Genomic DNA, 14,681 nt, shown 5'->3' with positions numbered 1-14,681 from the left:
CACCTTCATTTAGTTTAGGGGTTTATTTAGTGAGGTCGTTTAGAATTTAGAAGAACACTACTATTGAGCAGAGCCAGAAATAAAGCTCCTACTGAGGACCTGAAGGGCCCTAACTCATGAAGTATGCTGCTGAAGTACTCATCACACACCTCCTGTGATAAAAGGAGACAACAGCCAGTGATGTCAAAGAGCACAGCTGAAAGGATGACGTACTGTCAAAAGCTCAGAATATCCCCACTAACCGTAGCGCTGAAAGTCCAGGCATTGTAGTACCCAGTCCTACAAACTGAAACCTATGAAGTACCCTACTGATTTGCTGAAGTAGCATACAGTAAGTGCTCTATTGAAGCACTGAAGTATCCTAATCCATGAAGCACCCGACTATAGTATCCTAACCTATGAAGTATCCTACTGATTTGCTGAAGTACTTTTATTCATTAAGCGCCCAATCGAAGCATTGGAGTATCCTAATTTGTGAAGGACCCAACTTCCATCCTAACCTATGAAGTACCCCAACAGAACTACCTTGACCTTTGACCTCTGTACCTCTCCCGTTTGCTCCAGCCGCCACTCTGAACAGACGGGCGAATGCCCGGCCCCCTTTCTGCTGGACCAGCTGGCGTCGCCAGGGTGAGGGCGGGGTCTACCTGTCTCTGCCTGCCTACCTGTGCCGCAGGGGCATGCCCCCAAACTCTGCAGGTATCCCACGGGGCCGTGCGGCCTGTCCTGGCATGGGGTCCTTACGCCGTCGTAATTGACCAAACCCCCATAAGCCCACACTAAGAGCCTGTGATGTGGAAATAAACTAACAAACGCAAAGTTAACAAAACTACTTGCATGGTTAAGAGAACATGGAAAGGAAGTGATTGAGCTTATGAGCATCTCGCGTGTGTGTGAACTGACTTTCTCTAACACACACACACACACACGTCATCTGAGTATATTGCCATGAAGTCCCACAAATAACCCTCATCATCTGACACATGCCCCATGCCCCCCACCCTGCTGAATGCCAAGCATCTGTGAGGAATCTTCCCTCTCATTGCATGGTCATGTGTTATTAGGTTCAGAGTGGCATGTTCCCTTGCTATGTCTCTCTCTCTCTGTCTGTCTGTCTCTCTCTCTCTCTCTCTCTCTCTCTCTCTCTCTCTCTCTCTCTCTCTCTCTCTCTCTCTCTCTCTCTCTCTCTCTCTTGTCTTTCTCTCCCTCCCTCTTTCTGTTTCTTTCTTTCTTTCTCTCTCTCTCATGTACTGTATGCTGAAAGCATTAGCACTGATGCTAACAGCTGCGTTGCATGCTAACTCCCATTTATTCACGGTATGTTTGTGCAGACATGTCGTGCTTAAAGTTTGTGAATCAGAAAAAAACTTGTGAGCATGGTGTGCCAAATGTTCAAAGTGTGTGTGTGTGTGTGTGTGTGTATGCCATGTTTTGAAACACAGGGCAAAGGTAAGCCGTGTATTCATCCGTGCCTGACTGAGCCTCAGCTGTTTGTGTAACCATTAACTTTTGAATACCGACACGAGATCAGGTTGAGGTGTTTTCGGACTCCAGAATATGCTAGTACTGCTCATCATTGTGTTTTTATCGCTCTTCTCTCTCAACCCTTCTCGTAAGTGTACAGCAGAGTCGGACTCAGCTTTTTGCTCTCCACATAACCTCTTCACATGTTTCTTTCTTTCTTTCTTTTTTTTTTCTTTGTCACTCTTATCCTCAGATTCCCTCACATGCCATCTCTGTAGTGGTCAGCAATGTCCAACTAGGTCAAGCTTTGTTCATGTAGACATTTATTTAGTGCCTATACTGACAAAGCACCGTTGTTGGGCATCTGTCCACAGAAGAGTTTGCTAGTGTTGTCGAATGTTGTGTTTTTGTTTCTTCTTCGTCCTGTTTGCTCTGTCGTCCTCTGCACCCTCTTGCTCTATTAATCAGCCTATTAAGCCGAGTGTTTAACAAGAGTGTGAGAGAGCATCAGCTGTTCCTTGTTACCGCGCTTCCAAAGGCTTATAGTCTTATGTGTATGAGAGCAGAGTACTTGGCTTGTGCTGGCACACACACTCTGCTTCTCTCTGTCTCTGCGTGTCACGTTGTTATTCTGTGGATTTCTCTCCCTCTATCCTCCCTCTCATCCCTCTCTCTTGTCGTTTTTTCCTCCCGCAGCGGAGTTGTCTCAGGCGGCCGGAGGCGCCAACCTGCTGCCCGTCAAGCGCTCGCCGCCCACTCCGCCCAAGAGGACGACGCCGGTCACCAAGCGCCACTCCGAGGAGCCGCCCGCCGCCCCGGCCAATCAGAGCGAGAGCTCGTCTTCGGCACCGCCCCCCTTCGTGCCCGTCCCCGCCCCCTCCGCCGTTGCTGAGGACGGAGTTCCGTCTCCTCCGGCCTTCTCGCCCCCGCCGGTCCACATACCCCCGTCTCCGCCCCGCGTCCACTTCCTGCCCCAGCCCCCGGCCAAACCTGCCCCCGCCCCCGCTGCCCCTCAGGTGAGCGTGACCGCGGACCCCCCCAGCCCCACCACGGAGCCCCCCAGCCAGCCGCCGCTCCCCCTGCACCTGCTGATCGCGCGGGCGCTGGCCAGCCCAGGCCCCGCCGTGCCCAACCCCGACGGCTCCCAGCGCGCCCACTCGCTGCTCTTCGACAAGCCGCCCGACATCCTGCTGGAGGCAGGCGGACGCCACTCGCTGCCCATCACCATCGAGCCCCTCAGGCTGTAAGTGGCATTCTCTTATTTCTACCATTAAAGTTTCTTGGAGTGTCTAACAGTGTGCAGATTTTTTTTCTATGATTATGTTTATTTGATTTTATACATGTAACAGAAATTGCCTATATTGTTTACTTCAGTAATAGTTACGTTTTGATCTAGCACAGGTGTGCGTACCCAGCACTCTGCTGTCTGACCAACAAAGCAATACGTGTTGATTAAATTGAATAGTGTATGGCTATTGCCACACCCACTTATCTACCACCTCTGGAGTTCTGCAGTTCAGCAGCTGTGTTCAGTCACTCATCACTTCAGACATCACTGACTTACATTAACGCTCCAGTCTGTGCAATGTGACACTGAATTTGACACACAAGTGTTTTGCATTGGAATAGTGGACTGCACCTTTAATATCAGTTTCCCCTGCTTTTGTCATGTTGTTTACTGCAGCTGCTGAGTTCACAGTGTAGTGCAGTTTCCTGGTTTTCATTCTTCCGGTTACTTTAAACTATAGTTACTTTGAAACTATTCTGTCAGCCATTGGGTGGCTGGTATCTCTGTTTAACTTTGTGCAGTGTTGTTGTTGCTGTCGTGGTAACCGAGTCTGTGTCTCCATAACAATTGATGACGTACTGCAGTGAGAGATGCTTGTGAAGTAAGAGGAGTACTGCGCTCTGGCTACATTACTCCTGGAGCTCAAGTGTCTTTATGCTACGGGCTCGTCTGAAGCCATCATAACCACTCATCAGTTGTTTGTTCCTCTCTCTCTCCATTCCTTCGTTTCTGCTCTTTCTCTCGCTCTGTTGCCCTTTGGTCTTTTTCTGTCCCTTCTCTTTCTCTTCGCATCACTTTGCTTTTCCCTTACCTTCCACCCTCTTCCCCTCTCTCTCCCACTCTCTCTCTTTCTATCTCTCTCTCATGCTGGCATCCTCTTTTCTCTTTCCTTCTCCCTCTCTTCCCCCTCTCTTCTCCCGTCTTGCTGTCTCTCCCTCTTCCTCTCTCTCCCCTTATCTATCTCCCTCTCCCCCTCTCTCTCTCTTCCTCCCTCCCTCCCATGGTTCCCCCTCTCTCTCTCTCTCTCTCTCTCTCTCTCCAGGCCTGAGGACGATGACTTTGACATGGAGGAGGAGCTGCGTAAGGAGGAGCTGCGTAAGCAGCAGCGTTGGGCCCAGGCGCCGCGCCACCCCTTCCAGCCGGCCCTGGAGCCGCGCAGCCGCCGCGGCATGGTGGAGGACCCCCGCGTCACCGTCATCCCCGAGAGCGCCGGCCCCGGCGACAGCGACGAAGAGGAGGATGACGAAGAGCGCGTGGACGAGGAGGAGGAGACCGACTCGGACGGACCTATCCTCTACAGGGACGACGACGATGATGACGATGAGGATGTGCCCAAAGGTAAGGATAGTTCCCCTTTTGTTCTAACCTGTAAACATGGTGCTGAAATGAAAATCAACAGATCACACAGCTGTAATGCAGAGGTTGCGTTAGATTCTCTCATTGTCCGTCATTTTTTTTTTTTTTTTCCATTGTTATGTCAGTTTGGCATTTCCATTTTCAAATGTATATCAATGATGGAAAATCCCGATTAAAAAAATGCTGCTATACTGCAAGGCATTTTCATGTAACTGTGATGCGGCTTATACAGTAATGTAATTACATGTAATTTGATTTGATTTGAGTGCTTAGGTGTGTTTCTCTCTGGTAACATGCATATTTGTGTGTGCGTGTGCGTGTGCGTGTGCGTGTGTGTGTGTCAGGTGGCCTGGCGGACCGTGTGAAGCGGAAGGACACTCTGGCTCTGAAGCTGGAGAAGCAGCAGCAGCAGCTGCAGGACCCCAATCAGGAGAACAGCAACGGATGGAGGAACCGCGAGCAGTGGGAGGCCGTCCGCAGCAAGATCGGCACTGCACTCACACGGTATGGTCTGTGTGTGTGTCTCTCTCTTTGTCTGTGTGTGTCTGTCTCTGTGTGTGTGTGTGTGTGTGTGTGTGTGTGTGTCTTATTTCATGTTCCTGTTGTGTTGTCATTTGCAGTTTTTATGTGAGATATTGGCTTACAGCCTAATGGGGAACTCCTGCTTGATTGTTTTAAAGGTCAACTCTGGTGTAAGAACAACTTTGATTTAGGATGATGAGTGCAAACATTCATCAGGGACCAAAAGGGCGTTAAACGGAGCAGTTTTGGGTATGAGCAGCACATAGTAGGGGTGTCGCGATTTACCGGTATTATGATAACCGCGATGATAAAATTTGAAAATATGAATATCATATAAATATTGTATAAACGATATTATCGTATGACACAATCGTTTTTACATAAAAAGGCTTTTCGTGCTTGTTGTTTCTCCATTTCTCTCTCTCCCTCTCTTCCTCCCTCCAAAAAGTCACACACACAACTGTGGTCCGTGTTTGTTGACATTTTTTCCTGCTCGCTCCGGTAGCCTACAGCTGCTAACTTATAGCGATATCGATCAACTTTTTTCCCCAGCCAAAAAAGTGTCAATTGTAACTTGGTGATGATCAGCTGATCAGATGATCATGCACATTAGTGCACATTAGTGCAGCGTTTCTCAAACTATGGGCCGCGCAAGCTGGAGACTGCTGGTCCGCGAGACATGAAGGACCGGTGCGTCACCTGATAATTTGCTGCGCAATTGATCAAACAACCGCGGACCGACAGAAAAAGAAAGCAAACGTTTCTGCACTCAGGAGGAAATGCTGGCTAATTCGATGTGATTAAACAGACATAGGCTATTAAGTGGTGGCATTCATTGAATGCATGCGTGAGCGCGTTTTCGTGACAGAAACTGAAACTACACGTACACAATAACGTAACGTTGGTGGCAAAGCTCCGCTTCAACCTGTCGGAAGGCTATTTAATTGTTTAACAAATATTTAGCAACGTGGATTCTCGCAACTTCCATATAAATAGAGCAGAGACTGTAGGCGTACAATACATTATTTAGCATTGAGTATTGCTTAGTATTGTCAAATTTGAATAACATGGTCAGAAGATTGAAGCCAGTCTTTCATCTAAAGATCTCCAGATTTACGTCTATCTGCATGGCCGTTTACCATAAACAAAAGTTGGTATTGTGTTTTCCTGAATCCTTACATTCAGGCATTCAAATGAAATTTCATTATAAACCATATCAATTTGTTATTTATTTGCATATAGTTGCTGTTGTTTTCAGAAGTATCTCTCATGCAACCATGCAAAGGCAATGAACTATTGAAATTATATCTCATAGTAAAGCAGGCCTCTGATGTGCAGGACATGTGCATATGTGCATATGTGCATAGTTTTCACAAACTTCTTGTGAACAATTTTGACACTTTAAAACATCAGTTCTAGTCAGGTGATAAGCCTAGTGTTAGAATTAGAAGGCTAGTTGTTGTAGACATTCTCTGTAAAGCAGGGTCTTCAGGAGTTTTCAAATAGTATGTTTCAAATAGTATGTTTAGCAGCCAGAATTCCAAAATGTTCATGCTCTATGTTTTGTCCAAATGATGTCTGTCTATATCGTCCTTGCACTTGGAGAAAACGGAAATGTTTCATTTGTCCCGTGTTTCAATCGTCCCGGTTGTACCTACTCATTGAATCAAAAGCTTTACTTTGTTAAAAGTCTAACAACCTTAAAATATACCAGAAAATTGTGTCTAGCTCATCATTTTCTGTCTGGGGGAGAGCCCCCAGACCCCCCCACTGACCTGTCCCACCCACTCTCAAAAAGCCTCCAATGCCAATGCATTGACATCTTTTTATCTTTCTTTTTTTTTTTTTTTTTTTTACTATAGATATCGTGATAATATCGTTATCGTGATATTTTTTGACATGATAATCGTATTGTGAAACTTTGATATCGTGACACCCCTAGCACATAGCCATGGTCTTGTGGTCAAGCTCATGTCAGACAGGGCTCATCAGGTCATAACACTCCTGTGCTACTGTGGAGAGGATCAGAGCAGTCAAATCGACGTCATTTACACGTTGTAAGTGTACAGCAAGGGTATAAGAAGGAATGTTAGTGCAGTCAGTGCATTACCTGCATTCTTCTGGTCTCTGCCATCTTGCTAGGAGAAGTCTTCACAAGTTGATTGCCAAAAGGCCAAAAACAACTAGTATTTCATGTGCCCAGACGGCTATTGCTGTATACTTTCATGTGTATATTTGATCAGTATTCAATGTAAATTACAGTTTTGCTGAAAACTACTCCGAATTGCATTGTTTTGGTCCCTTTACACTCGTTATCTTCTAATACCGTGTCCTAATTGTAAGCGACTGCGCGACTGTCGGATAGTTTGTGTCCACATTGTATCCGTTAACATTCTTTAATGAACATTTGTTACGTCGTGAAGAGGTTAATGTCAAGGTGACGCGACGCGACTAAAATAGAAACGGACAGCGCGACAAAACAGGGTTGAAGAAGTCGCGTAGCAAAGCAACTTGTCGAGTTTGGTCGCATCGCATTCAGTCAGGACATTCCAATTGAAAATACAGGGATGGAACTGATTTTGTCGCACGCATTCGGTCGCGTCGCTTGCAGTTAGGACACGGTGTAAAAATGGGATGATGACCAGTAAGAACATCCTAGGTTGTGCTTAGGCTAGAGTTGTCCTTTAAGCTGTTCTCTCTAACTCTTTGGGGTGAATCATGTACTGTACATAGATACAGTATGATTTAAACTTTAGGTTTTATTTGTACTCTACTATGATAGTAGGTAATTGTTTTGAATACAAAAATGTGTCATCCCAGAAGCTAAAATGACCGTGGTTGGCATTCTTGACATCTTGTGTGTTTCTCCTCTCAGGAGGTTAAGTCAGAGACCCACCGCTCAGGAGCTGGAGCAGAGGAACATTCTGCCTGGTGAGAATCTCTTCTCTCCTCTTCTCTCCTTTTCCTCATCCTTCTTCTCTCCTCTCCTCTCCTCTCCTCTCCTCTCCTCTCCTCTCCTCTCCTCTCCTCTCCTCTCCTCTTCTCTTCTCTTCTCTTCTCTTCTCTTCTCTTCTCTTCTCTTCTCTTCTCTTCTCTTCTCTTCTCTTCTCTTCTCTTCTCTTCTCTTCTCTTCTCTTCTCTTCTCTTCTCTTCTCTTCTCTTCTCTCCTCTCCTCTCCTTCTCCTCATCCTGCTTCTCTTCTCTCATCTTCTCTCCTTTTCCTCATCCTGCTTCTCTCCTCTTCTCATCTCCTCTTCTCTTCTCTCCTCTTCTCTCCTTTTCCTCATCCTGCTTGTCTTCTCTACATTTCTTCAACCTGCCTCTGTCTCTCTCACCCCTTCTCTTTCTCTTTATTCCCTCCTTGTTCCCTTCCATCTCAAACTCACTCTCTGATATATGTCTCTACAGAGCACTTATCTCCCTCTCTCCTTCTCACAAAATGTCCCTCACCTGTGCATTCCTAGGCAACCACTAAATCACAGTTGAGGAGGGATCCAATGTCCATAAAGACACTAGCGCCCCCTTGTGGTCAAGCCATCTCCAAATTTACTCTCAGAGCAAAAGGTGGCTTCAATGTTTTTCGACTTGACATTTTATATACAGTAAATACATAAAGTTCACACCAATTCATACCTCCCAACACCTTTCAACAATACCTTTCTCCCACATTTCCAGGCCATCTCCCGACGCATTCCCCTTTTGTTATCTCTCCCAGAAAACTCCTGTAATTCGCATGACCACCAAACTTCATTATACTTCATTATACGTCAATTTTGTCTGTTAGTCTGACATTTACCAGGTTGCCAGATTTTGTATACTTGCACATACAAATGACTGTCTTCATTCAATATCAGCCCTTTGCCAAAATAACTGCCAATCTAAAACCTAAAATCTCCCATGGTTTGATAGCTACATTTTGGCAGGTATGCACCAAAGAGTAACCAAGGATAAACTTTCAAATACAAAGTTGATATATATTTATACATGTTGTAATGCCTCCTGTTCCTCTTGGGAGGAATGCTAACTGAGAGAGACAGGTTTATTTGTTACTTTTCAATTTTTTTTCAATTCAATTCAATTCAATTTTATTTATAGAGCGCCAAAACATTACACATGTCTCATGGCGCTTTACAGAGTGTTAAAACCTTCAAAGAGAGCTCATGAGCAACAGGGGCAAGGAAAAACTCCCTAGAATTGGAGATACATATAGGAAGAAACCTCAGACAGATCCATGACTCAAGGGCCCAACCCATCTGCCTAGGGTCAGTTACAGTAGAGTAAAGTCATTTGTAGTATCAGAAGGTTCAAACAGTCCAGTATAGGGAATAAATAGTCCATCAGTAATCCATTAGTAATTTTGGAGGGTAATGGGTCGCTGGGATGCGTGGGCCGGGGATCCTGGCAGGGAAACACAGCAGGTAATGGTAGGGCAGTCATAGGGATGATGATGGCAATGGCACTCAGGGGGATGGGACTTCAGGTGTGTGTTGCCTACAAATTTCTTCAAAACTGTTTTTCACCTTATAGCCTCAGATGTCCTTCACATTGTAAATACATCACTGCTGTCTGGCACTTTTCCTAAGTCATTAAAAACAGCTGTTGTAAAGCCACTGCTCAAGAAGAATAACCTGGATGCCTCCATGTTAAACAATTACAGGCCCATATCCAATCTACCTTTTATTGGCAAAATTATTGAAAAAGTAGTCTTTAATCAACTAACCACCTTCCTAACATCAAATGGGTATTTTGATTACTTTCAGTCTGGTTTTCGGGCAAATCACAGCACTGAAACAGCTCTCATTAAGGTTTTCAATGACATACGTCTCAACACAGATTCTGGTAAAACATCAGTCCTAGTGCTACTGGACCTTAAGCGCAGCATTTGACACTGTTGATCACAATATTTTACTACACAGACTAGAACACTGGGTTGGATTTACAGGCATAGTTCTAAACTGGCTCAAATCATATCTACAAGAAAGGAGCTTCTTTGTTGCCATCGGCAACTGTACCTCAACACCAACATCCTTGACCTGTGGTGTTCCCCAGGGGTCGATCTTGGGGCCACTATTATTCAACCTCTATATGCTCCCACTTGGACAAATCATCCAAAATAATTTGATTTCATATCATAGCTATGCAGATGACACACAAATTTACTTATCTCTGTCACCAAAAGACTATGGTCCCCTTGAATCTCTATGTCAGTGTATAGAACAAATCAACACTTGGATGGCTCAAAATTTTCTTCAGCTGAACAAAGAAAAAACTGAAGCAATTATATTTGGTAAAAAGGAGGAAAGAATTAAGGTTGCCACTCTCCTTGAAACAAAAGGATTGAAAGCAAAGGATACTGTTAAAAATCTCGGTGTATTAATCGACAGTGATCTAAATTTCAACAGTCACATGAAAATGATAACTAAATCAGCTTTTTATCACCTCAAAAATATTGCCAAACTGAGAGGGCTAATGTCAAAACATGACTTAGAAAAACTCATTCATGCATTTATCTCCAGCAGGGTTGATTACTGCAATGGGCTCTTCACAGGCCTTCCTAAAAAGACTATCAAACAGCTTCAGATGATTCAAAATGCAGCAGCTAGGGTTCTCACAAAAACAAAAAGAACTGAGCACATTACTCCAATTCTTAAATCTCTGCACTGGCTTCCAGTATGTCACAGAGTTGACTTTAAAGCACTACTAATTGTTTATAAATCAGTAAATGGAGCAGGACCTAAATACCTATCAGACATGTTTCAGCAGTACACACCTTCTCGTCCTCTGAGGTCTCAGGAGAAAAACCTCTTAGTAACACCTGCTGTTAGAACTAAACATGGCGAAGCAGCTTTTAGCTGCTATGCGGCTCAGCTTTGGAACCGACTTTCTGATGACATTAAAAAGGCCCCAACTGCAGCCTGTTTTAAATCTAGACTTAAGACCAAATTGTTCTCAGATGCTTTCTGCTAACTGTCTCTTAATTATTCCATCTGGAATCTTTTATGTTAATTATTCCTTATTGATTTGATCTTGATTTATGCTTTGTTTTTATGTTCTATTATGATCTTTTTATCATCATTATTATTATTATTATTATTATTACTATTACTCTTTGCCCATCTATGCTTTTATCTGCTATAATTACTGTTTGGTTTTTGTTTATGTAAAGCACATTGAATGACCTCTGTGTATGAAATGTGCTATATAAATAAACTTGACTTGACTTGACTTGACTTGATGAGGGCCAGGCACAAAGATGGCTGATGACTGGTAATGGTTCACCTCACAGGTGAGGTATAGGGGAAAGGGAAGAGAAATAAAGTGTGTTAGTATTACTATAAGTCATGATGGTTGGTATTAATAAGTATATCAATGGGGATATAAATTAGTCCTCCTCCTTTTCTTCAGTCCTCCTCCCTTTCTGTCTTGTTCTGTATCTCTCGGTCTCTCTCTATGTCTGTATGGCTGTCTCTCTCTGTCTCCCCATCTTGCTCTCTTCCATACACTTCTTATATTGCTTCCATTTAATTTATTCTTACACACACACACACACACACACACACACATACACACACACACTCAAACTTTTAGATTTTGGTATTCCTCTCCCTCTCTCTTCTTTCACAAACTTTATACTTTATATTGAGCCTCCCTGTCTCTCCCTCCCTCTCTCCTGATGAAGTGGTCTGTCTTGTTCTGTCTTGCAGCCATGAACGAGGAGGACCGGCGGCTGGAGAGAAGTGAGATCAAACGCAGACTCACCAGGAAGGTAGGACACACCGAATGAGCCAGACAACACACACTTCAAATAAACACACACACACACACACACACACACACACTTTCTATCGCACTTCTTATCACACTTCTTATCATCTCGCAAATCAAAGACATTGTTTGATGTGATGTGAGAAATGCCCCCTGTTAGCACATAAATATGGATCTGGAATACATTGATTATACAGTCTTCTGTTTGTTGTGCTGAAGAAAGTTTTATTTATTTATTTATTATTATTCTAAGGCTGTAAAAACACTTCCTTAGGTTTCAATGTATCTAATATATGTGTGTGTGTGTGTGTGTGTGTGTGTGTGTGCATCGTACAGCTGTCCCAGAGGCCAACTGTCGCCGAGCTGCAGGCCAGGAAGATCCTGCGCTTCAATGAGTACGTGGAGTGTACCGACGCCCACGATTACGACCGGCGCGCGGACAAACCCTGGACCAAGCTCACGCCCGCAGACAAGGTCTCCTGTCTGCCCCAGCGCATTCACCCTCTCAATATTGAGTCTGTTTCTCCACATGTTGGCTTGTTTATTGTGCAACAGCTAGAGGAGAGGTAGAAATAAGGCACACTTGAAGGTTGAAAGTGTTTTGTGTCATCCTTTCAACAGTGTTGTAACATAACATTGGTGGAGTATTCGGCTGCATTCTCAAGAGCTGTGTCATGATCCTCGAAAGCATTTATTCCATCTAGGATCTGAGTCCGACTAGCTGACTCATCTCTGAGTCAGAGTATCTGATCTGATTTGAAAGATAATGATGATGATGCTGATGCTGATGGTGTGTTTCTGTGTCCAGGCTGCCATCAGGAAAGAGCTCAATGATTTCAAGAGCACAGAGATGGAGGTTCATGAGGAGAGCAGGATCTACACAAGGTACACACACACACACACACACACACACACGAACACACACACACACACACACACACACACACTGACCTATAAAAAATTACACTGTCATGCACACACTTACTCTATGTACACACACACACACACACACACACACATACACTGTGACCTATAAACAGCTACACTGCTACACCCATGCATGATGGATAACAATAGACCTCTTCTCTGTGTAGGTTCCATCGGCCATAGAGTGTAACACAGCATCACTGGAGGGTCCAGAGGCGTCCAGCCTCTTCACCTATAACCCCTGCACCCGGGCCCACTGCCTCAAAGCCCTCTGGGATACGAGGGTCCTCCAACCTCCCTGCCCACCTAACTAGACAAGGACTGTAGAAGACGACGAGTGGGACTTGGGACAAACCTGAAGGGGTGCACTGCCCACTTCACATGGGCCATTCGTAAGGAGTGGACTGCCGTCCCAGCCAGGGCACAATCAGTGACCTCATGGTTACTTAACTGGCCATGGCCAACTCAAGCATGTAATCAGAGGGCCGAGGGCAGGAAGCACATAGCAGAGTGGAGTAGAATTCTGGGAAATTGAGTCCATTGTTGTGCCCATTACTGTGATACTGTTGTTGCAAGTCAGCCCTGTTTCTTATGCAAGACTACACCATTCAAGTGGCCTTGGTCTGTTTTTCGATGACATTTAACGATAATTTGCAGTCATTTTACTGAGGAATCTGGAATACCTGTGAATGTGCTGATAGCTATGATGATGATTTGCTGGTCTACTGACGATTGCAGTAAGGAGTCAATGAGAATGTGATACAAGCTGTGTGACTGTATGTGCAAGAGTGTGTGTGTATGTGCAAGAGTGTGTGTGTTTGTGTGTGTGTCTGTTTGTGTTTGAGAGAAAGAGAGACTGTCTTGTGTATTTACTGCATCTCTGCCTTATCTGCTGTCTGACACGGTATCCACCCGGTCCCTGTTACTGACTTTCAGACACACACCATACTGAACTGGATAACAGCCTTTAGATTAGAGAGAGCAGCAGTACTGCATTGTCAGTGGCATAGCACTACACCCACAACACAAGACTAGCCACCAGCAGTCAGGCACTGCAGTTCAGAGCAAGCTCTCACATGGAGCACTGGAATGGTTCTAGAGTCTCGGTACTGTACTGGTACTATTGTACTGACCTGTTCTAGGTCAGTTCCACTGATGGCCTGGCCCCTGACACCTCCAGATACATTACGTACAACTTTCATTACTGACCAGCGTCTCGGATCGCACAGATTGTCTGCAGTCAGATCAGGGCCGGGTCAGTACCAGGTGAGGTGCAGATGCAGGTGACCTCTGGGGTCCATGAACTTGTGTTTATTTAGCGAAAGTCTATTTCTTGCCTGTCACATGACGCGCTCCGGCCAATCAGGTGCTCCTGATGAGCTGAGCCACTTGGGAAGTGAGATTGTAGATTCTAAAGGGGGTGGGGGAGGTGGTGGCGGTTTAGTAAGGCCACAGGTTAGCATTAAAGACACTAAGGCTCCATCCCATTATGTAGACTCGTAATCTTGCACCCTCAAACTGTGCTTTAGGGTGTCACTCATGACATGTTGTCATAGGCAGGGCAGTAATAACATCCCATTTGTTTATTCTTTCACCCCTTTAATTCCTTATACACTTACACCCTTGTTCATCCCTCTAATACTTAATAATTACGGTTCCTTGACTCTTCAAAGTGCCCTTTGAAGGGTGCAAGGCTGCAAGGGCATGTAATGGGATGCTGCTTCTGCCTCTCACCACTGACAGGAAACAGACTCATGGAGGCATTTGGTTTTATAACTGGTTGATGGTACTTGGTGTTAACCAGTAGTAAGGTCCTCACAATGTCCAGTGAATAGACTCTAGATTTCACTGAGCTGATGTCTATGTTGTCTTTTCTTTCTAATGTTTAAAAAAATGTTTTAAATGTAATTAAAATGTTTCAATATGTTGTTTTATAAGCACAATGTTGACCATATTGATACGGTAATAACTGCAATATGACAGACTGGTTTAAAGAAAAAAAAGATTTATTTTAATGTTGTATAGTTTTTTACATAAAGAAATATGTTTCATCTACTAATGAATGGTCAATCCACAACTGAATTAAAAGTTTCAAAGACTTTTTTATGTTTCTTCATTTTAGTGCAGACTTTTAGTCGCGACTTTGTAATTAGTTGTCTAATAAACATCAAATGATGTTTGATGAAGATGCTTTAAACACTCTTTATACTCTTCATTTCTGGGCATTAATCACAGGACAAACTGAACCAATACTCTAATCTTTATACATTCTTGAATGGGAAGTCTTATGAAACAAAGTAAATGGTTCATGGACTGCATTTATATAGCACTTTTATCGGCTTCTGAGAGCACCCAAAGC

General features: G+C 44.3%; 1 protein-coding gene across 10 annotated transcripts in view; it reads left to right on the top strand.

Moving 5' to 3' along the window:
- phactr4a (phosphatase and actin regulator 4a) overlaps positions 1-14,423 on the top strand; it is a 54,884-nt gene extending 40,461 nt beyond the window's left edge. For 8 of the 10 annotated variants that reach the window (XM_062529840.1, XM_062529839.1, XM_062529835.1 and 5 more), the window contains 9 exons: positions 565-699; positions 2,161-2,707; positions 3,795-4,090; positions 4,453-4,612; positions 7,506-7,561; positions 11,335-11,396; positions 11,732-11,869; positions 12,204-12,280; positions 12,490-14,423. In XM_062529840.1, the coding sequence (XP_062385824.1) occupies positions 565-699; positions 2,161-2,707; positions 3,795-4,090; positions 4,453-4,612; positions 7,506-7,561; positions 11,335-11,396; positions 11,732-11,869; positions 12,204-12,280; positions 12,490-12,505 (1,487 nt within the window). In that variant the 3' untranslated portion in view covers positions 12,506-14,423. The remainder of the gene's footprint in view (positions 1-564; positions 700-2,160; positions 2,708-3,794; positions 4,091-4,452; positions 4,613-7,505; positions 7,562-11,334; positions 11,397-11,731; positions 11,870-12,203; positions 12,281-12,489) is intronic. The other 2 variants (XM_062529843.1, XM_062529841.1) reach the window with 1 other exon arrangement.
- Positions 14,424-14,681: the final 258 nt, after the last annotated feature.

This window comes from Sardina pilchardus, chromosome 24 (assembly GCF_963854185.1).
Source record: "Sardina pilchardus chromosome 24, fSarPil1.1, whole genome shotgun sequence".
NCBI lineage: Eukaryota > Metazoa > Chordata > Actinopteri > Clupeiformes > Clupeidae > Sardina > Sardina pilchardus.
The sequence above is the reverse complement of the archived record's forward strand: the minus strand, read 5'-3'. Positions and strand labels throughout refer to the sequence as shown.